The sequence below is a fragment of the Bos indicus x Bos taurus genome, chromosome X (genome assembly GCF_003369695.1).
Source record: "Bos indicus x Bos taurus breed Angus x Brahman F1 hybrid chromosome X, Bos_hybrid_MaternalHap_v2.0, whole genome shotgun sequence".
Lineage (NCBI taxonomy): Eukaryota > Metazoa > Chordata > Mammalia > Artiodactyla > Bovidae > Bos > Bos indicus x Bos taurus.
Window position 1 is genome coordinate 54,866,499 of NC_040105.1, and position 26,544 is coordinate 54,893,042.

Sequence of the window (26,544 nt, forward strand, 5' to 3'; positions counted from 1 at the left end):
TGTTTGGTCCCAGTGGGACTTGGGATTTCTCCAATCCAGTCATGGCTACACCATTTCTCGTGGTTAAGTCATGATTTTTCCAGCCTCCTCTATAGCTAAAGGTGCGCTGTGATCAAGTCCTGCCCAATGAGATGTATGGAGAATGTGTTGGGGACTTCTGCTGGTGTTTGCCTTTTTTATTGAGAAGGCCAGATGTGGCACAGGAAGGTAGTGGTACTTGGAATGCAATAGAGATGCCTGGAGCTCTTGCAAAGACAGCTGTGTGACTGCAGAGGTTGTCACCTTAACCTGAAAAAAAGAGTGCAGCAGGGAAGTGGAAGCCCATGGAGACCTGTGATGTCCTGGAACAGATGAATCAGAAAATGGGTGCTTCCTGACTTCTTATAGCAAACAAAAACAAAAAGGAACAAACAAGTGTCCAAAAACCAAACAAACAAGAAAAAAGTAAGGCCCTATTTATTTACCTTTAATTCTAAACTTTAACTGTAAATTCATTTGAAGTTAACTTTTACAAAATTCTAATTCTGGCTCTATATCCATAAATTCTTATTTCATTAGTCCTATTTTGGTAAATTTGGATATTTTAAACAACTGGTCTATTAGATATTTTCAAACTGATACACAACAGGTTAACGATTATAATGTACTCCCATGTAAGTCTACCCAACTTCAAGTGTAATTCTTTTTTTTTTTTTAATACAGTAAAGATTTAATAGGACTAGTTAATAAAAGACACAAATATAGGGGGGAGCTAGGGCAACCAGTAAATAAAAACCAAAATAACAGGGAAAAAATCAGAACCATTGTAATTCCCCAAGCTGGGAGGCACAATTTTGCGGGGGAGGTGTGTCTTTCCATTCATATAATACCTAACACTGTACATTAAGATTTTAGTATCATAGAAAAAACTTGGTTCTTCCATGAAATTCTTTAAATCTCTCGATAATTTTTCGAAGTAGACATCATTATGAATGAAAAACAGCCAACGAATGGGCACCTGTTGTTTTTTAACACTGTAGATTACAGAAACTTTTTAAAAGTTATCATAATCTTTTTGTCTTTTTTCCCCTCAGCTTCAAATCCATCAACTCCATCACTATCCCTTCTTCGTTTCTGTTGTTGTGGATGTTAAAACACTGGTTCATCTGTGGTAGTGGATCCATGCCTAGAACTTTGTGTATCTGGCAGAATGCAAGGAGTTGGCAATGCAAACTGTGCACTGGATGTGATGTCTCCCACGCTGCTGGTCAGTCATTGTCGCCAAGGTATCGAAGGGATCCTTCTCACAAGGATCCAGATGTCCAGGACTACCTTTAAGAATAATCCCTGAAGAAATGCACTCAAAAACTCTTCTCAGAGCATCTCCAGGGCTTTGAGGACTAGAAGCACTACTGATTGCTTTCTGTACTAGTAACTCCATCGCCCAGCTTGGAAAATCAGACCAAGTTGGAACTCGTTGACAGAGGTCCCGGAGAATACGTATGATAATCACACAGGACTGTAGACCATTAGCTCTAGCCTGGAACCACTTAGCGTGGCCTAGAGCAGCCAGAGCATCAAGGCATTTTTGCCTGTCCAAGATGTCCGGTGGGTCTTCACCATACCCAAGGTTACATCTCCTTCCCTCATGTTCTCTTCTCAAATAATTGGAGATGTCAGGGTGATAGTGATTTGCATTTTGGGTTCCACACATGAGTTCAAAATTATTGCCACTTCAGAAACAGCACATTTTATGTCATACTTCTCAGGACTTATAACAGCAAGCTGTTTGGGTAGGTTTTCTGCAATACGGCTTAATAATGTCTTTGAAGGTTTCTCTGAGCACAGCAAAACAAGGTTGACATTTCTATCTCCTCGGAGAAGTAATCCTTTCACCAATACTCCCACTCTCGAAACTCCCTTTAAAGCTCTATCTTTACCTCCCTCTTTCTTATCATCTCCCTCTTTGCTCTTGCTCTTCTCGTGTTCAGTTAAGCTGTCTGAAACAAGGTTTTAAAGCACGTTCAGTGATAGAAACAATTTTCTGAACTGCCTGTAATTCCTCTTCAGTTGGATAAATGGTAGCATGCTTTGTCATTACGTACAGTCATCAGATGAGTCACGACGATGTAAGGGTGCAGGCCCCTGTGGCTGAGGAGGCATGCCCTGGTTGGACTCCCAGAAGGCCTAGTGGGCCCGGGAACCATGAGGATAGCCTCTGTCAGCATTTGGTGGCGATCATCCCAATGATACTGTTCTTCCTCCATTCTTCTCCAGTACATGTCCTCTTCGTAACGTCTCATTTCCATTCTCCAGTGTTCTTCCTCTTCTCTTCTTCACCAGTACTCCTCTTTCTGCATTTGCTTTCTCATTTTCTCTTCTTGAATCTTTCTTGCTCTAATACTGGGCTCTACTTCTTGCAAATCTGGATTTACTTTATTATTTTTTTTTCTTTATTTTATTTTTAACTTTATAATATTGTATTGATTTTGCCATGTATCAACATGAATCCACCACAGGTATACACATGTCCCCCATCCTGAACCCTTCTCCCTCCTCCCTCCCTGTACCATCCCTCTGGGTCGTCCCAGTGCACCAGCCCCAAGCATCCAGTATCATGCATCGAATCTGGACTGGCGAGTCGTTTCATATATGATATTATACATGTTTCAATGCCATTCTCCCAAATCATCCCACCCTCTCCCTCTCCCACAGAGTCCAAAAGACTGTTCTATACATCAGTGTCTCTTTTGCTGTCTCGTATACAGGGTTATTGTTACCATCTTTCTAAATTCTATATATATGCGTTAGTATACAAGTGTAATTCTTGGTCAATTTTATTTCATGTAAACCTATTAATTTCCCCACCCCTCTAGGTTTTCTTCAGACAAATCTTAAACATTTTATCAGTTAATCCACAGATATTCATAATATAGCTCTTAAAGATAAAGACAACTTAAAAAGACTACTTTAGTGACAAAATGCATGCCATTATCATGCCTGAAGTGTCAAAGTGTTAGTCACTCAGTCATGGTCTACTTTTTGTGACTCCATGGACTGTGGCCCACCAGGCTCCTCTGTCCATGGGATTCTCCAGGGGAGAATACTGGAATAGGTAACCACTCCTTTCTCCAGCAGATCTTCCCAACCTGGGAATGAACATCGGTCTCCTTCATTGAAGGTGGATTCTTTACAGTCTGAGCTACCAGGGAAGCATGTTATCATGCTTAGACAAGAGTTAATGGCCACTTAGTATCTTCAGTATTCACAGTAAAGTTTCCCTTGTGTGCTGTACTCAGTTGTGTTGACTCGTTGCGACCCTATGGACTGTAGCTTGCCAGGTTCCTGTCCATGGGATTCTCCATGGAATAACATTGGAGTGGGTTGTCAGGCCTTCTCCAGGAGATCTGATTGCGGCTGGATTCCTTCCCCACTGAGCCACATGGGAAGCCCAAAGTTCCCCTTGTGTGGTGCTGTGTGTGCCTGCTCAGTCATGTCTGACTGTTTGTGACTCCATGGACTGCATTCTGCCAGGCTTTGTCCATGGGATTCTCCAGGCAAGAATATTGGAGTGGGTTGCCATTTCCTCTTCCAAAGGATCTTTCTGACCTAGGGCTTGAGCCCATGTCTTCTTTACTCTCTCATAAATGTTAATGTTTTCACCAATTCTGAATCCCATTTAGTCTCAGGCACTGCAGTTTTTCAATATGCCTGCTAATTCTCTGTAAAATTCCCCCCTCTCTTGCTCTCTCTGTTTCTCATGAGAAATGAATCCTTTGCTCTACAGAGTCATCCACATGCAGCATTTTGCTGATTTCATCTCATTGGCATCATTTAATACACTCCTCTGTCCCCAGCTTTTCCTGCAAATTGGAGTTTAGATCTTGTCTTCTGGTTCAGTCTTCTAATTTGGCAAGAATGGCTCAGAAGCAGTGTGGCATTCATCCACTGGGAGGGGAATACTGTATGGTTGTCCCTATTTTGTAGAGCAAGCAGATACTGGTGCTCATTGCCTACAGTGCTTGTGTCATTTGAGGTTGAAAATGGAGGTATTTTCATTCTATCTACGCTTCTTCATTTATTAGATGAAATTCTTCTCTGATGAGACACTTCCCTTATCCACTGTTTGGTAACCAATGTTATAGTTCATGTGCCACACACAGGATAACGGTTTCATTATTTGCCTCTGCTTACCCAATTTCCAAATAATGAATCTATTCCTAGCATTTAATCATAGCGACCATGAGGTCTTTGTTCCTTTAGAGCCACTATGAACCCCATATTTAATCACAGCTGATGTGTTTTAATCCACTTTAGTTGTTAGTCTTATTGGCACTCAACTTGTCCCTACATGATGCAGACTCATAGTGTGAATCTGCCCACACACGGGCAAGTGCAACGCCAGTGCTCAGTTAGCATGGGTTGCAGTACATCAAAGAACTGAGTGAAGTATATTGACATCATGCTTGACTGTTTTATTACAACATTATATTACTGTGCTCATCCCTCCACCAGATGTTTGAAACTGGCATTATCCCCTTGGCTGTCTTGGGTGTGATGCATACTACATTTGGAGACTGAAGAATGAAGACTCTCTCTCCTTCATTGGAATTTAGTACCTTACTTGGGGGACAAGTGACTCAACTAGGCTCATGAACTTGATTACCTTTTTGTCTTACAAAGTCCTTTCCCCACATGACCATTAATTCTTGCTCACACTGTTTCTCTGTGCCATCATCTGCTATTGCTCTAGTTCCTGGAACCTTGCATGGCTCACATTTCCCCTTTCCCTGACACACTTCTCTCCTCCATATCATTGTATCAGCACTCCCGTGATAGTAGTTTATCAGTAAATCTCCAATGGCTTCTTTATTCAGCTTCCTCCCCTCAATGGTTTCTCCAATCATGGCTGTACACTTTGAGGATAGAATATTTTGACCTCGAGCACATCAAAGACCCTTTGGTAACTAATCTCTTTTTCTCCAAAGTTTAGTTTTCTGATTTCTAACCTGGGGCAAAAGAGCTAGCTTTCCTGTGTCCTTGTGAAATGAGCTTCACAAAAGACCACCAAGACATCATGAAGCATACAGAGTCTAGGATGTGTAAATTATTTTTACCCATGGTTGCTTGAGTACAGGCTGCTACCTGAGAAGTGCTGAATAAAATGTAGAGGATTAGACGATCCCTTGAATTTATCTCATTACTCTGAGAGATCACAGTAATCTTTACATAGGAAATGCTGGGACTTAGGCAGAAATGGTTGGCCATCATGTTAATGTACAGATATTTTTCCACTTTTTATCCCCCAAATAATCCCACTTTCTGGTTAGGCTACCTCAGCACTCAGCTATCAGGCAGTTCAGTTCTAGCTGAACGTGCTTCACTAAATTTTATTTTTTATTGAGATAATTGACATATGATATTCTATACTTTTAAGTTGGATGGTGTGTTGATTTTACATTATATATTACAATATGAATACCACTCTAGCATTAGGTAACATCCCCATCATGTCACATAGTTATCATTTTATTTCTGTTTCACTAAATTTTACTGTGGTACTCGTGTACACTGGTGGAAAGTGAACAATTCTTAGTGACTAATTATCTGTTTTCATAGTTCTTCATATTTCCGGTATTAAGTCTGTGTGAATTTGTATGAAAACAACTGCTTGATAGTTTAACCTCTTTTGTGATTACATTCTCACCTAGGACCGGAAACATTGGATAGAGTATGGTGGTGACATTGCAGTCATTAAGGATTGCCTTAGAATGGAGATACATTTCCCCCCATTTAACCTCAAAACTAGGCTATTTTCTTCCTGTTTACACACGTTTGGCTATCAGGCATTTCATCCATGATGTCCCACAATTTACCATATTGGTGTTTAGTAATGATGATGTTACTGAAGCGTCTTACAATTCCAGCCCCTGTGGCTCTTTATACTCACCATGACGTTTGCCTCTAGCACCTCAGAGTGTATGTGTGGATGTGGGTTCATCTCCACTCATCATATAAGGAAAATGAGGCACAGAGTGGTTAAGGATATCAAACAAAGAAAATAGTTTAAAATGGCAGGCCTTGAACCCTAGTCTTTTGGTACTTGTACTAGTCAATGTCTGGTTGCTGTTAGCAGAAAGCATTCTATGTTAATTAGCACAGGGATTAATTTCAGGAGTTAGGAGCATATAAATACTGTCTTTCAAGGGCCTGGAGATACAGGTCTATTCATGGCCTCTCAGAATGATTATTATACTCATTCAGCAAAGTTGGTCCCCAAGGGCAGCTGCCACAGTTGAGTGGGGAATCAGGATGTTTCCAGTACATCTGTTGGCTTTAGGCATAGGGTGTCTTAATTGCTTTCCTAGAAGCAGGAAATTCCACCAGAATTGTTAGCTCTTAATTGCTTTCTTGGAAGCAGGAAATTCCACCAGAATTGTTAGCTTCCCAGCTACATTCACAACTCCAGCATGCACGTCTTACATCTCTCTACACTTAAAATGCTTCTAAAATAAATCTGATCAGTGTACATCAGATTGACAGAAGGTAAAATGCATTTGGAATCCTACTAAGTTAAAAACTCTAGGAAATGGAGAATTAAACTGCTGCCTAGTCGCTTCAGTATGCTGCTGCTACTGCTGCTAAGTCCCTTCAGTCATGTCCGACTCTGTGCGACCCCATAGATGGCAGCCCACCAGGCTTCCCTGTCCTGGCATTCTCCAGGCAAGGACACTGGAGTTGGTTGCCATTTCCTTCTCCAATGCATGAAAGTGAAAAGTGAAAGTGAAGTCTCTCAGGCGTGTCCGACTCTTGGCAACACCATGGACTGCAGCCTATCAGGCTTCTCCATCCATGGGATTTTCCAGGCAAGAGTACTGGAGTGGGGTGCCGTTGCCTTCTCCACTCTTCAGTATAGAGAGGGATATTTATGAATGGAGCTTGAAGAACCAATGCTGAAAGAACCAATATAAGGCATCCAATACAGTGTTCTTAACCCTGTGCTCACTAGTCCCTTGATATATTCCTCTTCTCCTTCCAGTCCATTTGGCACTACTATTCATAAAACCTGGGTGAAACTTAAAACTCTGTTTGTGCTCTAGGCTGCCTAATGAAGTTAGAGGTACACTGGAGAAAGAGAGGAATCTCAAAGCCTGAGCATATTATGTTTTCCAGTATAAACTACTTTTGTTTAAATGGAATTCTTCAGAAAATAATTTTACATTCTCAAATCAGCCACCTCCCCCCAAAAGTCTATCCTAAATTTTCTCCCATTCCTCATTTTTCTTATTTCATTCTGCCTTAACAATCTCCACAGGGTTATCTCCTACTTCAGGAAGAAAACGTGTTCTCATAAAAGAACTTCACTGTATTATCCTTTCTCTCAAAAATTCACCAATATTTTCATTCTCTCCAGATAATCTAACATGTTTCCATCTTTTCTCATTTTGTGATTTAAACGTACCTAATCTCCTGATTTCTTTTTTAGTATATAATAGATGTTACAAGCCAGTATGGCCTTAGAATTGTACTGTCTGTGCTCGAACACAAAGCCTACTACTTACTACTTATATGATCTTGGATAATTCACTCAGCTTATCTAAACATTCATTTCTTCTCTGTAAAATATATTGATAAGATTACCTTATTCACAGAATGATAGGGAAAATGAAATAAGAAAATTCATAGAAAGTAATTGAAATACAACCTGCACCCAGGAAACACTCAACAAAAGTGAGTTATTATCAGATAAATGTAGTTCAACCATAATGTACTGGCAGAGAATGTGAAGAGCTTATGGAAAAAAAAATCTGTTTTCTCTAATCATATTGGTGATGGCAATACTAAGAATTCTATTAATACATGTGTGAAAGTGAAAGTGAAGTCGCTCAGTCGTGTCCAAGTCTTTGCGACCCCATGGACTGTAGCCTACCAGCTCCTCCATCCATGGGATTCTCCAGGCAAGAGTACTAGAGTGGGTTGCCATTTCCTTCTCCAGGGGATCTTCCCGACCCAGGGATCAAACCAGGGTCTCCTGCATTCCAGGCAGACGCTTTAACCTCTGAGCCACCAGGGAAGCCCTATACATGTGTAGGTGGGGTAAATCAAGTAAATAAGTATTTTATTTTCTAATTTTATCATCCGCTTTTATCACCTCATGTGAAGAGTTGACTCATTGGAAAAGACTCTGATGCTGGGAGGGATTGGGGGCAGGAGGAGAAGGGGACTACAGAGGATGAGATGTCTGGATGTCATCACTGACTTGACCGACATGAGTTTAAGTGAACTCCAGGAGTTGGTGATGAACAGGGAGGCCTGGTGTGCTGCAATTCATGGGGTCGCAAAGAGTCGGACACGACTGAGTGACTGAACTGAGCTGAACTTTATCATTGAGAACCAATATTTCTGGTTGGCAGAAATATATAAAATTGGTCTGGTACATTTTGTCTTACCAGCTAATAAAAAAACCCATGAAGGACCACTAGCATAGTCTCAAAACCACTCAGAATTAAACTAGAAGAGGCTTCCACTGGTTGATGAAGGGCCATCCTAAATTCAGAGAGTATAGCAAGAAAAATTGTTTCAGTTCAGTTCAGTTCAGTTCAGTCGCTCAGTCATGTCTGACTCTTTGCAACCCCATGAATCGCAGCACACCAGGCCTCCCTGTCCATCACCAACTCCCGGAGTCCACTCAAACTCATGTCCATCGAGTTGGTGATGCCATCCAGCCATCTCATCCTCTGTTGTCCCCTTCTCCTCATCCCCCCAATCCTTCCCAGCATCAGGGTCTTCTCCAATGAGTCAACTCTTCCCATGAGGTGGCCAAAGTACTGGAGTTTCAGCTTTAGCATCATTCCTTCCAAAGAAATCCCAGGACTGATCTCCTTTAGGATGGACTGCTTAGACCTCCTTGAAGTCCAAGGGACTCTCAAGAGTCTTCTCCAACACAACAGTTCAAAAGGATCAATTCTTTGGTGCTCAGCTTCCTTCACAGTCCACACTCACATCCATACATGACCACTGGAAAAACCATAGCCTTGACTAGACGGACCTTTGCTGGCAAAGTAATATCTCTGCTTTTTAATATGGTATCTAGGTTGGTCATAACTTTCCTTCCAAGGAGCAAGCGTCTTTTAATTTCATGGCTGCAGTCACCATCTGCAGTGATTTTGGAGCCTCCCAAAATAAAGTCAGCCACTTTTTCCACTGTTTCCCCATCTAGTTGCCATGAAGTGATGGGACCAGATGCCATGATCTTCGTTTTCTGAATGTTGAGCTTTAAGCCAACTTTTTCACTCTCCTCTTTCACTTTCACTTTCATCAAGAGGCTTTTTAGTTCCTGTTCACTTTCTGCCATAAGGGTGGTGTCATCTGCATATCTGAGATTATTGATATTTCTCCCTACAATCTTGATTCCAGCTTGTGTTTCTTCCAGCCCAGTGTTTCTCATGATGTACTCTGCATATAAGTTAAATAAGCAGGGTGACAATATACAGCCTTGACGTACTCCTTTTCCTATTTGGAACCAGTTTGTTGTTCCATCTACAGTTCTAACTGTTGCTTCCTGACCTGCATACAGATTTCTCAAGAGGCAGATCAGGTGGTCTGGTATTCCCATCTCTTTCAGAATTTTCCACAGTTTATTGTGATCCACACAGTCAAAGGCTTTGGCATAGTCAATAAAGCAGAAATAGATGTTTTCTGGAACTCTCTTGGTTTTTTGATGATCCAGAGAATGTTGGCAATTTGATCTCTGGTTCCTCTATCTTTTATAAAACCAGCTTGAACATCTGGGAGTTCATGGTTCATGTACTGCTGAAGCCTGGCTTGGAGAATTTTGAGCATTATTTTACTAGCATGTGAGATGAGTGCAATTGTGCGGTAGTTTGAGCATTCTTTGGCATTGTCTTTCTTTGGGATTGGAATGAAAACTGACCTTTTCCAATCCTGTGGCCACTGCTGAGTTTTCCAAATTTGCTAGCATATTGAGTGCAGCACTTTCACAGCATCATCTTTCAGGATTTGAAATAGCTCAACTGGAATTTCATCACCTCCACTAGCTTTGTTGGTAGTGATGCTTTCTAAGGCCCACTGGACTTCACATTCCAGGATGTCTGGCTCTAGGTGAGTGATCACACCATCATGATTATCTGGGTCGTGAAGCTCTTTTTTGTACAATTCTCCTGTGTATTGTTGCCACCTCTTCTTAATATCTTCTGCTTCTGTTAGGGCCATACCATTTCTGTCCTTTATCGAGACCATCTTTGCATGAAATGTTCCCTTGGTATCTCTAATTTTCTTGAAGAGATCTCTAGTCTTTCCCATTCTGTTGTCTTCCTCTATTTTTTTGCATTTCTCACTGAGGAAGGCTTTCTTATCTCTCCTTGCTATTTTTTGGAACTCTGCATTCAGAAGCTTATATTTTTCCTTTTCTCCTTTGCTTTTCACTTCTCTTCTTTTCACAGCTATTTGCAAGGCCTCCTCAGACAGCCATTTTGCTTTTTTGCATTTTTTTTTTCCGTGGGGATGGTCTTGATCCCTGTCTCCTGTACAATGTCATGAACCTCCGTCCATAGATCATCAGGCACTCTGTCTATCAGATCTAGTCCCTTAAATCTATTTCTCACTTCGACTGTATAATCATAAGGGATTTGATTTCGGTCATACCTGAATGGTCTAGTGGTTTTCCCTACTTTTTTTCAATTTCAGTCTGAATTTGGCAATAACGAGTTCATGATCTGAGCCACAGTCAGCTCCCGGTCTTGTTTTTGCTGACTGTATAGAGCTTCTCCATCTTTGGCTGCAAAGTATATAATCAGTCTGATTTCGGTGTTGACCATCTGGTGATGTCCATGTGTAGAGTCTTCTCTTGTGTTGTTGGAAGAGGGTGTTTGCTATGACCGGTGTGTTCTCTTGGCAAAACTGTATTAGCCTTTGCCCTGCTTCATTCCGTATTCCAAGGCCAAATTTGCCTGTTACTCCAGGTGTTTCTTGACTTCCTACTTTTGCATTCCAGTCCCCTATAATGAAAAAGACATCTTTTTTGGGTGTTAGTTCTAAAAGGTCTTGTAGGTCTTCATAGAACTGTTCAACTTTAGCTTCTTCAGCATTACTGGTTGGGGCATAGGCTTGGATCACTGTGCTATTGAATGGTTTGCCTTGGAAATGAACAGAGATCATTTTGTCATTTTTGAGATTGCATCCAAGTACTGCATTTCAGACTCTTTTGTTGACTATGATGGCTACTCCATTTCTTCTAAGGGATTCCTACCCACAGTAGTAGATATAATGGTTATCTGGGTCAGATTCACCCATTCCAGTCCATTTTAGCTCGCTGGTTCCTAGAATGTCAATGTTCACTCTTGCCATCTCCTGTTTGACTACTTCCAATTTGTGTTGATTCATGGACCTAACATTCCAGGTTCCTATGCAATATTGCTCTTTACAGCATCAGACCTTGCTTCTATCACCAGTCACATCCACAACTGGGTATTGTTTTTGCTTTGGCTCCATCCCTTCATTCTTTCTGCAGTTATTTCTCCACTGATTTCTAGTAGCATATTGGGCACCTACCGACCTGGGGAGTTCTTCTTTCAATCCTATCATTTTGCTTTTTCATACGTTCATGGGGTTCTCAAGGCAAGAATACTGAAGTGGTTTGCCATTCCCTTCTCCAGTGGACCACAGTCTGTCAGACCTCTCCACCATGACCCGCCCGTCTTGGGTTGCCCCACACGGCATGGCTTAGTTTCATTGAGTTATACAAGGCTATGGTCCGTGTGATCAGATTGGCTAGTTTTCTGTGATTATGGTTTCAGTGTGTCTGCCCTCTCACAACACCTATTGTCTTACTTGGGTTTCTCTTACCTTGGACGTGGGGTCTCTCTTTATGGCTGCTCCAGCAAAGCACAGCCGCTGCTCCTTACCTTGGAGGGGGGGTATCTCCTCACGGCCGCCCGTCCTGACCTTGAACATGGAGAAGCTTCTCTCGGCCCGCCTGCTCCCGCGCAGCCGTAACTCCTTGGACATGGGGTTGCTCCCAATCATCATTAACTTTTGCTAACCGAAAAAGCAGTCACAACTTGACATTATGTGCATCTTTATGGAAATACTCAAAATTCCCCTTCAAGTATTCTTGCTTAAAAATTACACCTATATCTGGTCAAGCTCACAGATTCAATTATTGATACACAGGAAATACACAGAAAAAAAAGGATATTCTAAACTATACCATAAGGATACAATCACTAAAGTCAAGAACGTAGAAAACTCTACAAGTCTCATGATCTACCTTCTCTAATGAATAAATGATGTGAAAAAATGGAGGGTAGATTGGGAACCTGTAGATTGAGAGACTTAAAAGTATCCAAAAACCTAGGCAAAATTGAACTGCAGTGTTTGAGTATACATTTGTGTGATAAAACTGTATAGAAAATCATGAAGGTGATTATTATAAACGTTAGAATAGTGGTTACATTTAAGGGTGGAAGGAGTGGGTTGTGATTGGACAGGGTAGAGATAGGCCTTCTGGATTGACTGGCAAAGTTCTAATTGCTGATTTGAGTGGTGGTTACAAGTGTGTTTTCCTTCTAAGTCAATAAGTTATAATTTTGTGTTATGCAATTTTCTGTATTTGTGCTGTATTTTGCAATAAAATTAAGTTGAAAATGATTAATTAAGCAGTGACCAGATATTTCCTACACTTTCTTTTTTTTAAAAAGCCTTTGATGAGACTTCTCCCATTTACTAATGAACTCTTTCAAAGTTCTAGGCAGATCCACCAGAGACAATTGCCCCAACACAAAAATCAAAAGAGTTTTGTCCAAGGTTAGTCTCTGTGTATATTTCTGGTCAGTGTTTCTCTCTCGGATATATCTGTCTTCTCCTGAATCCCAAGGATGATGGTTTGTGAAGACATCCAGTCACCATTTCTCATTTCTCCTTTAAGGTTCTAAAAGTAACTCATCCTTTTGTCTCTAACAGAGATAATACTAAGTAACAGTTATGCTAATATTCTCATGATTAATACAAATGACCAAGGTAAAGGAAATGTCCCTGGTCTGTCCTGCTTCCTTGCTATTGCTAACTTTATGTGAACACAATTCCCTAAACCTTGACAAGTTCTCCCAGAGACATTTTAGTAAGTCTATTTGAGGTTCACAGAATGCCCAAGAAAGTCTTCGGTGCATGGCTTCTGCACATTTACCCTCTAATTTCTTCCTATTCATTGTGAATAGGTGTGGACATTCTCTTTAAGTGATAACAAATAACTAAGTCTTTTTACCTGACGCAAAAAGAATGAAGGGGTTTGACATCTAATGGCTTAGGAACAGCACACAGCTCGTAAAATAGTGGCAACCAGCCTGAAACCACCAAGTATCCAAGTGTGTTAGACATAGGACATTTTCTTCTACCCCTGAAATGTTCATTACAAAATTTTTGTTTTAAATCAGCTACTAATTTTTATATTCTGGCTTGTTGTTGGATTTATTTAATATGACTTTATTTCATACTAGCAAATTACATTTTCCCAGGATCTTTTTTTCTATTTCAGTTTGATCTAAATTAAGATAATTTACAAACCAGCTCTTCTAGGCTTTGGCACAAGCGTTCCAAATTCTAAGAGTGAGATTCTACTGCTTAGGATCTTATGGACTTTGTCCATCTCAGAGGTCTTAATTGGTTTAATTATGCTGATACCCACACCACCTGTAAGGTTCCAATATGACACTGATTCTTAAGATCAAACCCAGTATCAGCAGTAAGAAGGTTCTAGGCCCCAAGAATTAGAGGGAAGCCTAATTCTGTGGACCTCGGCTGTACTCCAGGGAGGTTAGTGAGGAAGGTACACCAGAATACAGTTGATTAGAAGAATACAAGAGATCTGAGTCCCGTACCTGTCTATCTGACCCACCACCACATCACAGGCTAGCCATTGTCCAGACACCTGCACAAATGCTATAGGTTGTGCAGCTAGACTGGGACAAGGGTCTCATTGGAAACTTCTTCCAAGCAGACACAGCCCAAGTGCTTTACATAAAAAGAGGTTATAAGCCCATCTTTACACCATGAAAGCCATCAGCCAAGGTTACAGGCTTATTTATTGGGGTGGGGAAGTGGGGGGGAGGAGTGCACTGGAAAGGGTTTCAAATTAATGTCTGATCTAAAGTCGCATTTCCAAGGTTCAGCTTCATCTTCCTGTATTTCAAGAGCACCTCCCTAATCACTAATTTCTTCTTTCAGTTGCTGGGTAAACCTTTAACCCCTATCCTACCTCCATTTGTTCAATAAGAATGTTCATTTTCACTAGAATCTGAGTAGAATTGGAAATCAGGTGTGCCTGTCTAGGTTTAATCATTACATCGTGGTCAAATCGCTCTCCCGGAGCGCGTATACAAAAATGAATGGAAATTTTCGGGTTTTTTTGTTTTTAAAAAAAGAGGCTTTTGGACCTCAGCCAGGACTAAGGATGCGGGAGGCCGAGCATACGGATGGCAGCTAGGGGTCAATCCCCGCCCGGCACCGGGTCGGCCGTGGAAGAGTCGGAAGTGGTCGGGGTTTGGGGGAGGAGATCCGCTCACACACAACAGGAGAGGCTGCGCCGCCATATCTGCTGCTGCCGCCGCAGTTGCGAATGCAGTGTCGGGACCCGGCTGCCTCCAAGCCGCCGCTAAGGTTCGTGTCGCTTCCCCATCCCAACTCTCCACTCTTGCCGCCTCACCCCCGGCGGCACTGCCGTCTCTTTTCTCCCATTAAACCCGTTCCCTCCCCGCATCTATCAGGGCTGAAGACGATGGATCTGGGCAGCAGCAGCAGCAGCGACTCGGCTCCCGACTGCTGGGACCAGGTGGACATGGAAGCACCGGGTTTGGCCCCGAGCGGGGACCGAGCCTCCTCGGCGTTGGCGGCGGTCGCTGCCGAGGTGCAGCATGAGCCCCTCAGCTCGGCCTTCAGCCGTCAGCTCAACATCAACGCCAAACCCTTCGTGCCTAACGTCCATGCCGCGGAGTTCGTGCCGGCCTTCCTGCGGGGCCCGAGCCAGCCGCAGACCCCCCCGAATGACGCCCCCGGATTCTATGAAACCTGTACGGGCGCGGGCGACCCTCAAGGTAAAAGGCTGGGACGGGGGGCACCTGTGGAACATTCCAAAGAGGAACAGTTATTGTGGCGTGAAGGTTCCAATTCAGCCGTTACCATGGAACTTTCAGAACCTGTTGTAGAAAATGGAGAGGTGGAGATGGTTTTAGAAGAGTCATGGGAGCACAATGAAGTAAGTGAAGCCGAGCCAGGGGGTAGTTCCTTGGGAGATTCGGGGCCCCCAGAAGAAAGTGGCCAGGAAATGATGGAGAAAGAGGAAATCAGAAAATCGAAATCTGTGGTCGTACCCTCAGGTGCTCCTAAAAAAGAACACGTAAATGTGGTATTCATTGGGCATGTTGATGCCGGGAAGTCAACCATTGGAGGACAGATCATGTTTTTGACAGGAATGGTTGACAAAAGAACACTTGAGAAATATGAAAGAGAAGCTAAAGAAAAAAACAGAGAAACTTGGTATTTGTCCTGGGCCTTAGATACAAACCAGGAAGAACGAGACAAGGGTAAAACAGTAGAAGTGGGTCGTGCCTATTTTGAAACAGAAAAGAAACATTTCACAATTTTAGATGCCCCTGGCCATAAGAGTTTTGTCCCAAATATGATCGGTGGTGCTTCTCAAGCTGATTTGGCTGTACTGGTAATCTCTGCCAGGAAAGGAGAGTTTGAGACTGGATTTGAAAAAGGTGGACAGACAAGAGAACATGCAATGTTGGCAAAAACGGCAGGGGTGAAATATTTGATAGTGCTTATTAATAAGATGGATGATCCCACAGTAAATTGGAGCATTGAAAGATATGAAGAATGTAAAGAAAAGCTAGTGCCCTTTTTGAAAAAAGTCGGCTTTAGTCCCAAAAAGGACATTCACTTTATGCCCTGCTCAGGGCTGACCGGGGCAAATATTAAAGAGCAATCAGATTTCTGCCCTTGGTACACTGGATTACCATTCATTCCCTATTTGGATAATATGCCAAACTTCAACAGATCCATTGATGGACCAATTAGACTGCCAATTGTGGATAAGTACAAGGATATGGGCACTGTGGTCCTGGGAAAGCTGGAATCAGGATCCATTTTTAAAGGCCAGCAGCTTGTGATGATGCCAAACAAGCACAATGTGGAAGTTCTTGGAATACTTTCTGATGATGCTGAAACTGATTATGTAGCCCCAGGTGAAAACCTTAAAATCAGACTGAAGGGAATTGAAGAAGAAGAGATTCTTCCAGGATTCATACTCTGTGATCCTACTAATCTTTGCCATTCTGGACGCACATTTGATGTTCAGATAGTGATTATTGAGCACAAATCCATCATCTGCCCAGGTTATAATGCAGTGCTGCACATTCATACTTGTATTGAGGAAGTTGAGATAACAGCCTTAATCTCCTTGGTAGATAAAAAATCAGGAGAAAAGAGTAAGACACGGCCCCGCTTCGTGAAGCAAGATCAAGTGTGCATTGCCCGTTTAAGGACAGCAGGAACTATCTGCCTTGAGACATTCAAAGATTTTCCTCAGATGGGTCGTTTTACTTTAAGAGATGAGGGTAAGACCATTGCAATTGGCAAAGTTCTGAAACTGGTCCCAGAGAAGGACTAAGCAGTTTTCTTGATGTCCATATACAATACTGTGAGAATTGACTATGATAAATTTCACCATCTTCTCTTATTTACTACACATTGACAAACTTTTCTCCATATTTTGCAAAGAAAAATTTCACAGCAAAAATCCATGTTTTGTCAGCTCTCATGTTGAGATCTCAGTTATGTCACTGTTGAATTTACCCACAATTTCCTCCTCCTATTCCATTCTGCTTCCTTGAACAAAATCAGTAAAATCTTTGTAACTGATGTGGATGTAATTGTCTATAACAATGAAAAATTAATATATTTTTAATTTTTCATTTTCCTTTAGGATACTTAGACAACCCTTGTTCCAACCAGACCAATCAGAGTGTGTCAGTGTGTGTGTACATGTTAAAGACAACTAACATGTGAATAAAATATTCCATTTGAAACTCTTACTGGTATTTGAAGTGCTTTTGAATATTTTTAAAATTTGTCTATAATACTTCTCAGTTAGCTTTTTCACTTTCTCAAATAACTGAATACATCTTATTACCTGGGTTTTTTTTTTTTTTTCCTAATTTTATTTTATTTTTAAACTTTACATAATTGTATTAGTTTTTAAAAACTGTCTTGTACTCACTGCTCTAAATGAAGAATTTACAAATAATGCACAGGTTTGTGTTAAAGGAAAGGTTTTAATTTTGATGAAAAAGATTTTAGAGCTCTTCCCAATGAACTTTGTTTTCTGTGTTCAAGTCCAGTCAATAAAGGAGCTCTTCTGCTTCCCTACTTGGTATTTGGGAAAAAAAGCTCATGCCATCTATCAAATCCCCAAATGTTGAACATGGTCAGATTACAAATATACCTGGGGATTCAGATAGTATGTTGACTAGACTGTTATCTGTACCCCCTGGGCTTCGCTGGTGGCTCAGGCAGTAAAAATCCGCCTTCAGTGTGGGAGACCTGGGTTCGATCCCTGGATTGGGAAGATCCCCTGGAGGAAGGCATGGCAGCCCACTCTGGTATTCTTGCCTGGAGAATCCCCAAGGACAGAGGAGCCTGGTGGGCTACAGTCCCTAGGGGGGTCACAAAGAGTTGGACATGACTGAGCAACTAAACACAGCACAGCTTCATCTTAACACACCCCTTTGTTCTATTCACTGAGAACCTTGTGGTGTGGGGCACAACACAATAAGGGGCATTACTGTTGAGAAGATAAATACTTGCAATAGTAAGTCAGTCATTCACTGACAAGTAAGGGTTAGTGAGAGTACTGAGCTTAGAAATGGGGAGACCATTCCACTCTCCCATTCTTCACTGCTTGGGGTTAGTAGGAAAGGTGAGGGGTCATTTTTACAATCAAATCACAACACACTCTTGGGGTCAGAGATAACAGGACTTGTCCATGAAGAGTACCTTGAGGAAAACAACTGTAGATCCTGAGGTGACTACTTTTATTGCCAAGAGAGAGGCTTTATAACCTGTGTGACTCAACAACCGCAGGAACTTTCTGTCTTGGTAAGTGGATAGTGGCCCAGTGTAAACACTGCCCAGTGGTGGGCACATCCAATTCCTCACACTCATGGGGTGGTTTAACAAGGGTGGGGATTGCTGCTGGAACACCCTGGGCAGTGCTCAGGACCCTTCTCCATGGTCCCTTTGTTTGTGTCCCCATGTACCTTCAGAATCAGAGATAGCCACAGGTCTTTTCAGAGCATCAATAGCATGGCTCTGTGAATCATCCAACCATAGATCTTCAGGACACCCACAAAGGAAAAGAGGTTTTTTATTTTGTCATATGTCAGCTGACCTAACCTACAGGGATGTGTCTCATGTTGTCTTGGACCCAGTCCTTTAATAATTAGAATATCAGTGGCAAGAGTTTCATTTTATTTTAGAGTTTGTTCTTTTGCCTCTGTGCTCTGAACTTTGTACAAAATGGAGTGTTTGCTAAAAGTTTTACTGTGGCAGCCACTTTTTAAAAATCTGTTTCTGATGCTGCATCAATCTCACTGATTTTACAATTCTAGTAATTTACCAATAGGATCATTGTAGATAGCATCCACTAATAGGCCAAAGCCGCAAGGCAGAACAGAACTCTTTTTCTCCATCCAATTTGGATAACTTCCCATCAAAAACTGTCTCCTAAATGTCTTTCTCATTAGCCAGTTGTATAGAAACTTCTCCACCAGGAGCTCTGAAATATATATATAAACATTCAGAAGTCAGGACATAAATCTTTGGGAGTGGATTTTAGAAACCAATAATTTTCATTTCAGAGATGATCCAGGTGGTTGGAGACACTTTAGGAAAATATATACACTTGTAACAGTTTTTTTTCTAGCTTCATGAATAACTTTCTCTATAGTTCTTAATGTCTGGTAGTGTTTTCCAATACTGCAAATTAAGGCCATTCACAAGCACAGTACTGTTTCCCCAGGGCATACAAAACAGTGTCCCTTCAGAGGTCCCCTGTTGCCTCTAATTTAGACCTATTTAACTTAACTGTGCCAAGAGCATCTCAAATTCCTGACAAGCAAGGTCAGTGTAGAAACTCCCCAAGTCTGGCTGTATTCTGTAAATACATCATGAACTTGCTACTTCAGGATTTCTCAATATGTGCCTAGCCATTTCACTCTTGGCAACTTTTCTCCCAAGGCTCTTCCTTGTATTCTTCTGGTCGTTATAGGACAAATAGGAAATTTAGGAAAGGGGGCCAATTTATTTGGTACTTCAGCAAAGACCCATGAAAGAAAGAAAGTGGAAAGTTTGAGCTGGGCAGAAGCTAGCAGGTCTCCACATTACTCAACTTTGAGCGCCTTTCTCTGGTACCCAGGACAAATTGTCAGTGCTATTAATATCCACTATGGTTACCATTCCTGTCTCCCAGTAGACAAATCCTTTGTCAGAATAGACCTTTTAACAGTGCCATGATTCTGATTTACTGCAATGCAAGAACCTGTTCTTTTAAAGTTTACTTATGCACATTTTGCAGTGCAAATATTCAACTCACATTAATTAAAATAGCCTATTTAGCAGCAGGAAAATTATTACTGTTTCATGGTCATTCAAAAGAAATTATCCAGCAACCACAGAAATTCTGCCAAAACCTGAGCATTTGCACATGTTCACATTGATCCAATGCCTGTTTCTATGTTCATTATGATTCTATATTTTCTTTCTTTTAAATTTTTAAAATTTATGTATTAATTGAAGGATCATTGCTTTACAGAATTTCATTGTTTTCTGTCAAACATCAACATGAGATTGTCTATTTTCTGTTGAAGGTATTGACATTTTTTCATTTGTCCTAGTTTTCATTTAACAATATCTACTCATGTTTGGCCACTGAGGGGAAGGAAAGTTTGATCCCAGATTTCTCACTAGGGACACAACCACTTGCACAGGGTGGGGAAAGTGGGCTTGCCTTAGAATTTGGGAGAGGCTTCTTCAAAACAGCCTGGGTGTGCTCATGTTCGACCAATCACCAAAGTCAACAAGGGGAAAAGAAGAGAAACTAAAACCCTTCTGTATGAACATGCTATGAATGAGAAAACAAAACAAGAAGTAAAAAAAAAAAAGTGTTGCTTATATGTAAGAGAACACAGTATACAGTTTGACACTATAGCCTATAGAATATTGACTGTAGGCTTCCCTTACAGTTCCATCTTGCACTCAACACTGCCAGATCATTTTAGAGGAAATTTGTCTAAATTCTAGGGGGATTCTCTTTTCCTTCACTTACCCTTTAAAAATCATAACAGTTTCTTTATAACTCAGTGGATGAAAAGTTCAGTCAAGTTCTAAGAATCAATCAAAAGGGGTTTCAGCAAAGCCCCTTCTTTTCTACTCAGATTAATGTTAAACAATCCAAATTTACATGGGCACATAATTTGCAGATAGTTCTCAGTCCCCTAAGGAAGATATTTGTATCTTTCACTGTTGAACTTAAAAGTTCAGAGACTATTGAGACCTGCCCCCAGTTTTAGAATGAGGACAAAAAGGGAAAAAAAAGGTTTATATCTCTCACATGATATGATATATATCCAATAAGTAAATTACGGCTCTTTCCTCACATTTGGAGCTCTGATTAAAAGGCTTCCTCTAATCTCTGAGATTTAAATGAATTATCTCCTCCCCAAACTGCTTTTACTAGCTCTACCACAGTCTTTCAGTGACCTTTTGCCACAGCAATAAATTTACAGAAGAAGAACACATTCTTACATAGCAGATGAGCAAGAAAGACTCCCAGTGACTTCTGCTGGTTTAGCTGACATTTCCTGGATTAAAGGTTTGTTGTTGAGTGTTAAGTGGTGTCTGGCTCTTTGTGACCCCATGGACTGCTGCACCAGGTTCCTTCTGTTCTGCACTATCTGATTAAAGGTTAGTGTTTGATTTCTACCTTTGTATTTCTTTTTGCACCCTGCTTTAACTGATGCTCACGACATATATTATTTAGCTTTCCAAACCGCTTTAGCTTCTTTTGTCAATTTTGTAAGGTATAAATGAACAGGTGAAATAAAATATATTAATACATTTTAAAATGTATAAAGGGTTAACTCTTTGAGTGATGCTAACAGCAGAATGCTCCATCCCTATCTGTGTCCTTCAACGCATGTGAAACCAAAAGAACTCTGAAAGGGTAAATGAGCCTCAAGCATGCATTTTACACATTTGAGAAGGGAACATCGAGGTTCGAAGGGAAGGAGATACATCTAAGGAGGCTTTACCCTTAAAGGATGGTGATTCAGGACAGATACGTGATGGCTTCACAAGATCCTGGTGGTGGATGAAAAGTTGCTGTGACCAAATTGAACATAATTCAAGAACATTTGCTTCTATGGATGGCACACTACTTAAGGCCTGGAGGGAATTTCGGGGCATGAGAATGGTCATATTGATTTCCCAGCAGAATCTGAGCCGGGCCTCCAGGTGGCTAGGGGACAGATGCACATCAGATTCATTCTGTGAGTAAAAGAGGTCAAAACCTCTGGCACTACTGGTAGCATGGCAGCCAACTCTGAGGATGGTGATATTATCAAGCCTCACAGATCCCCAGGTGTCAGTGTTCGGTCTCACACTATCTACCAATGCCTGGCTGAATTAGCAGCATCTCATCTATTTACACCTCTCTAGTTCACAGTATGAGCAGTGCCACCCACTAAGTTTGGCCCTTTGTCTGCTAGTCTCTTCATTAACTGACGCTCACCCCATTTAATTCAGTATTTAGGGATATTTTGTTTACTTGTCTGTAGGTAGTCAGATTGGATAGCAGTGAACAGATAGTCTTGGCTGAGTTCATAAAAAACATCCAAAGTCATGACCTGGGAAAATTCCTCACAGAAAATATAAAGCTTGTGCACCCATTTAGAGCCATATGGATGAGAGCTCCACTTGAGGATGGCAATTAAGGCATCTAATAAGATGATTTCAGCAATGATATCCTCACAGCCTTGTGCAAGCATGTTAAATTCCAAGAACAGTGCTATATGGTAAAGTTCTATGGCTTCTTCTACCCTGATCATGTTTGGCTTCCCTGCGACGAGAGCCTAAACTTCACTGAGACTCCCCACAGAGGTGCTACAGTGCGAAACAGAGGTCCACCATGTCACATTTGTATTTTTTTTTTTTTGGAATAATTCTTGTGGGAGTCCTCAAAGTTCAGTCTGATTTCTTCACCAGTCCGTATTCTCCTTTGTAATAAATTTCGAAAAAATGGAGACTGTGCTGAAATAATAGCCTTGTGAGCGTTGAGCTATCATCTAAACAGTTCTAATTTCAACCAAAATCAGAAATCAATCTTTTTTAATGCTTAATCTTTCAGTGCTGTACTAAGATAAATGTGAAGTCTGAGTAAGATTGCTCTCAGAAATAATATAAAATTTAGGCCAGAGAACCTAGAGTTTACTTAGTGTAGAAATTTCTTGAGAATGAAATCTCAAGATACAAGATCTCTTCTTGAGCCACGGACAATCAGGCCATTAGACAAGCTCCACTTTTGGTGCCTACTGTGTTGAGGTTAACGAATACCAGTTAGATCCTAGAATGGAAGGAGAAGATCCATGTTTCTTCAAGATGCTGTTGGTCTTATTCTTATATTTTTGTTTTAGTTTTGTGATTAATAATTTCAGTTCACAGTCACCTGTGACTCCTAAGAGGAAAAGACAGTTGCATAAAGGCAAAAATTATTCCTGAAAAAATAGTTTGAATTTTCCATGTACCATGCATACCTTCTCTCACATGCCCCTTTAGCTTTTCCTAGGCACATCCCTAGACCTAAACTTTCCTCACATTTTGGTAACCAGGTAGATTTTAAATTAATTATTTTTATTTGAGTTTTCTGTTGACCCCTCTATGAAAACTTACCTAACTCTTGTTTCTGTTGTTGTTTAGCTGCTAAGTCATATCCTACTCTTTGTGACCCCATGGACTGTAGCCCACTAGGCTCCTCTGTCCATGAGATTTCCTAGGCAAGAATACTGGAGTGGGTTTACATTTCCTTCTCCAGGCAATCATCTCGACCCAGGGATGGAACCTGTGTCTCCTGCATTGGCAGGCAGATTCTTTATACTTCCTTTAAAAATGTTCTTTATTGGGTTTTCTTTGGATTTGTTGTTCAAGCCCTAGTAGCAGTGGACAATACTTGTCCATTTGAATTTAGGTGATAATGGAGGAGAAACCATATCAGCAGGAAGGCGCAAAGATGCCCTCTGTGTGTCTGTCTCTAGAGGTGAAAGATGAACACTTCTCAGCAACTACTCAGCAAAATATGTATTTTCGTGTTTAAATTTTGCCTTTTAGGGGAAAATGTGTTTTGTGAAGCACTTGTAAGATACTTTTTTGAAATTTTAAGACTTTTTTTTTTTTTGCTTTGCCCAATTTTTTTTTTTTATTTTAATTGGAGGCTAATTACTTTACAATATTGTATTGGTTTTGCCATACATCAACATGAATCCACCATGGGTATACACGTGTTCCCCATCCTGAACCCCCCTTCCACCTCCCTCCCCATACCATCCCTCTGGGTCATCCCAGTGCACCAGCCCCAAGCATCCTGTATCCTGCATCAAACCTGGACTGGCAATTCGTTTCTTATATGATATTATACATGTTTCAATGCCATTCTTCCAAATCATCCCCCCAACTCCCACAGAGTCCAAAAGACTGTTCTATACATCTGTGTATTTTTTGCTGTCTCACATACAGGGTTATCGTTACCGTCTTTCTCAATTCCATATATATGTGTTAGTATACTGTATTGGTGTTTTTCTTTCTGGCTTACTTCACTCTGTATAATCGGCTCCAGTTTCATCCACCTCATTAGAACTGATTCAAATGTATTCTTTTAATGGCTGAGTAATACTCCATTGTGTATATGTACCACAGCTTTCTTATCCATTCATCTGCTGATGGACATCTAGGTTGCTTCCATGTCCTGGCTATTATAAACAGTGCTGCGATGAACACTGGGGTACACGTCTCTCTTTCAATTCTGGTTTCTTCAGTGTGTATGCCCAGCAGTGGGATTGCTGGGTCGTATGGCAGTTCGACATTTATATTTTTTTATCTTAGGACTGAACTCAAAGGGAAATGTTTATTTGACTTTTAAAAAAAAATTATTCAATTGAACTTCAACTTGGTGTTGAAAGTTACTATTAAAGCAGCAGTGATGGGTGCTATTCCCTGTTCTGCAATGGTTTACTCTGTCTACTAAGGAGTTTACTTTCCAACCTCATTACAGATAGCCTTACTCAAAGAATTACCATCACACACTAGAGGTATTGTACTATTTTCCAGTAATGCTGTTGTATGAACAATATTTTATGAAATGTTGTCTTTTTGTCCTACAGATTGCAGTAGCTGTTATGTAATTGTTATATTGGCAAGTCTTTTGATTTTTTCCCCTCTCAAAAACTCTCAGATCATGAGTCAGTCTTCCATATTCTGAATATTTTAATACCATGGCCATTTCTATAGAAAGATTATTTGCAGGTGTGTATCTTGAAAGTAACCTCTTGTGTTTGTGTTTACATGGGTTCTGTCTAAGAGCTGAGATGAGCTCTGGAAGCTTCATCACATACTTGCACGTGACTGTGTATCTGGGTTCCATGGGCAGGTGGGATGGAACCCTGCTTTTAGGTGGGGTGGCTGGAAGATAAAGATTCCTGAACTCTACTTGCTGTTTATGTACTACATCTTTACTTCAGAGAGGAAGTATTTTCTACAACACTGCAGTTTTTTTGGTGGTTGTGTTGTTACTGGTATAAAGTCAAGTGCCTGCAATGCTAAAGGCTCAGAAATTTTTCTGAAACTGATTTCATGTCCTGTGCAAGTATTTTCTGCAATGTGCATAACAAGTACTTTATAAAGCTTGTTTACACTTTAATTGTACATAGTGTTTTTTAAAGAAATATATATATATATATATATATATATATATATATATATATATATATATAATTTTTTTTTCTCCAGGATCACCTTAGGAAATTCCAAACTTTATTTCATCTGTGTGAAGCATTGTAAAATGATACGTTTCTCTTTTGAGTGTCATTACAGTTATACAAAGGTTTTCACTCGTTCTATTTTTCTACTGTTACTGACAAGCATGCAACACTGACTTTATCCTACATATAACTGGTGTTTCAAATAAATGGAATTGATAGAAACAAAACAAAACAACACATGTGATCTGAGTTTGCAGATATAACAGCTACAATGAAGGGTAAGTTCTGCTGTCGGCCACCTTGGTGTCCCCACCTCTTCCAGAAGATCCTATTATCAGCAAAGTGGCCAGAATCAAAATATATCCCCTTCCTGACATAGAATATATCTAGCATGGTGCTGAAGAAATAGTGGACCTCTTTTTTCTTCCCATTTATGTTTTAGACAGTGATCTTGGTAATCCAGAGAAGGGACTTCGACCCATGGCACAGGGGTAGTGTACCATGAAGCCACTAATTAGAATCCTGAATAAGCCACCTCACCCCTCTTCTATGAAACTCTGGTGCCTCATGAATGACATAGAAGGGACAAGACCTGCAAGGCCTGTACTTGCCCAGCCTCAAGACCAAAGAAAGAACCTGGAGTCAGTGATAGAGACATCAGTGATTTAATGGGTGGAGGTGGGGGTGATCTTATGCGTCTGAAGCAAGATCTTGGAGCGACACCCTACAATGTGTGGTGAAAGGTGGCAGTCTTTGCGACATGGTAGCTGTCTTTGCTCCCAGGGGTATGGGGAGGTTACCAGTTATGGGGGAATTAACGTCAGGTCAGCTCATCAGTAACCAGGGAAACCAGGAGAGAAGCACACCCTTCACTACCCTTTTGATAAACTAACAAGTGGAGATGTTCTGATTTAATGTTATGTTCTAAGATTAGAACAGTCATTAGCTGGGGCTGGGGACAAGTGCATAAGCATTTACTGATTAGGCTCTATGATTAAAAGGGAAGGTTAGTCATCTGGTTGAGCAGGGCATGTACAGAAAGTAAGGGAATAGCCATATTGTGTGACCTGATCAAACACCTTGTTTATAGGATTGTTGTGAGGACTGGACTGAACAAGGTAGCAGGTATAAAAATGTGGCTCAATTTTTGTGAGTTAATTCCCTTCAGTGCATAGTGAATCCTTACCCTTGACTATGTTTTTGATCCTAGGAAGCCTGCTTTTCCTTTTCACTAGATTTGTTGATTAGTGACTCAATAGCCTTTCCTACCAATGCCCTATGGTATGAAATATTGATTTTTTTCAAAAAGAAGCAATATGTCCAGCCCTAGGGGGTAGGAGTGGGACAAGGGGGATTCAGAATTTCTCTAGTCCTGTCATGGCTATTCTCATTCCCCTTTGTCAGATGATGGTTTTCCCAGCCTCCTCTACACTTAAGGATGGCCATGTGGCCCAGTTCTTCC

At 40.9% G+C, this 26,544-nt stretch overlaps 1 protein-coding gene and 1 pseudogene across 2 annotated transcripts; one reads left to right on the forward strand and one right to left on the reverse strand.

The window, feature by feature from the left end:
* Positions 1 to 952: 952 nt before the first annotated feature.
* On the reverse strand, positions 953 to 2,396 carry LOC113886962 (annotated as a pseudogene).
* A 12,145-nt stretch (positions 2,397 to 14,541) lies between these two features.
* GSPT2 (G1 to S phase transition 2) lies at positions 14,542 to 17,090 on the forward strand. 2 transcript variants are annotated; one of them, XM_027534275.1, is made up of 2 exons: positions 14,542 to 14,652; positions 14,760 to 17,090. In XM_027534275.1, the coding sequence occupies exon 2, from the start codon at positions 14,771 to 14,773 to the stop codon at positions 16,664 to 16,666; it is 1,896 nt and encodes a 631-aa protein (XP_027390076.1). In that variant the 5' UTR covers positions 14,542 to 14,652; positions 14,760 to 14,770; the 3' UTR covers positions 16,667 to 17,090. The 2 variants fall into 2 exon arrangements, with proteins under 2 accessions (XP_027390076.1, XP_027390075.1); XM_027534274.1 differs by having other exon boundaries at positions 14,554 to 17,090.
* Positions 17,091 to 26,544: the final 9,454 nt, after the last annotated feature.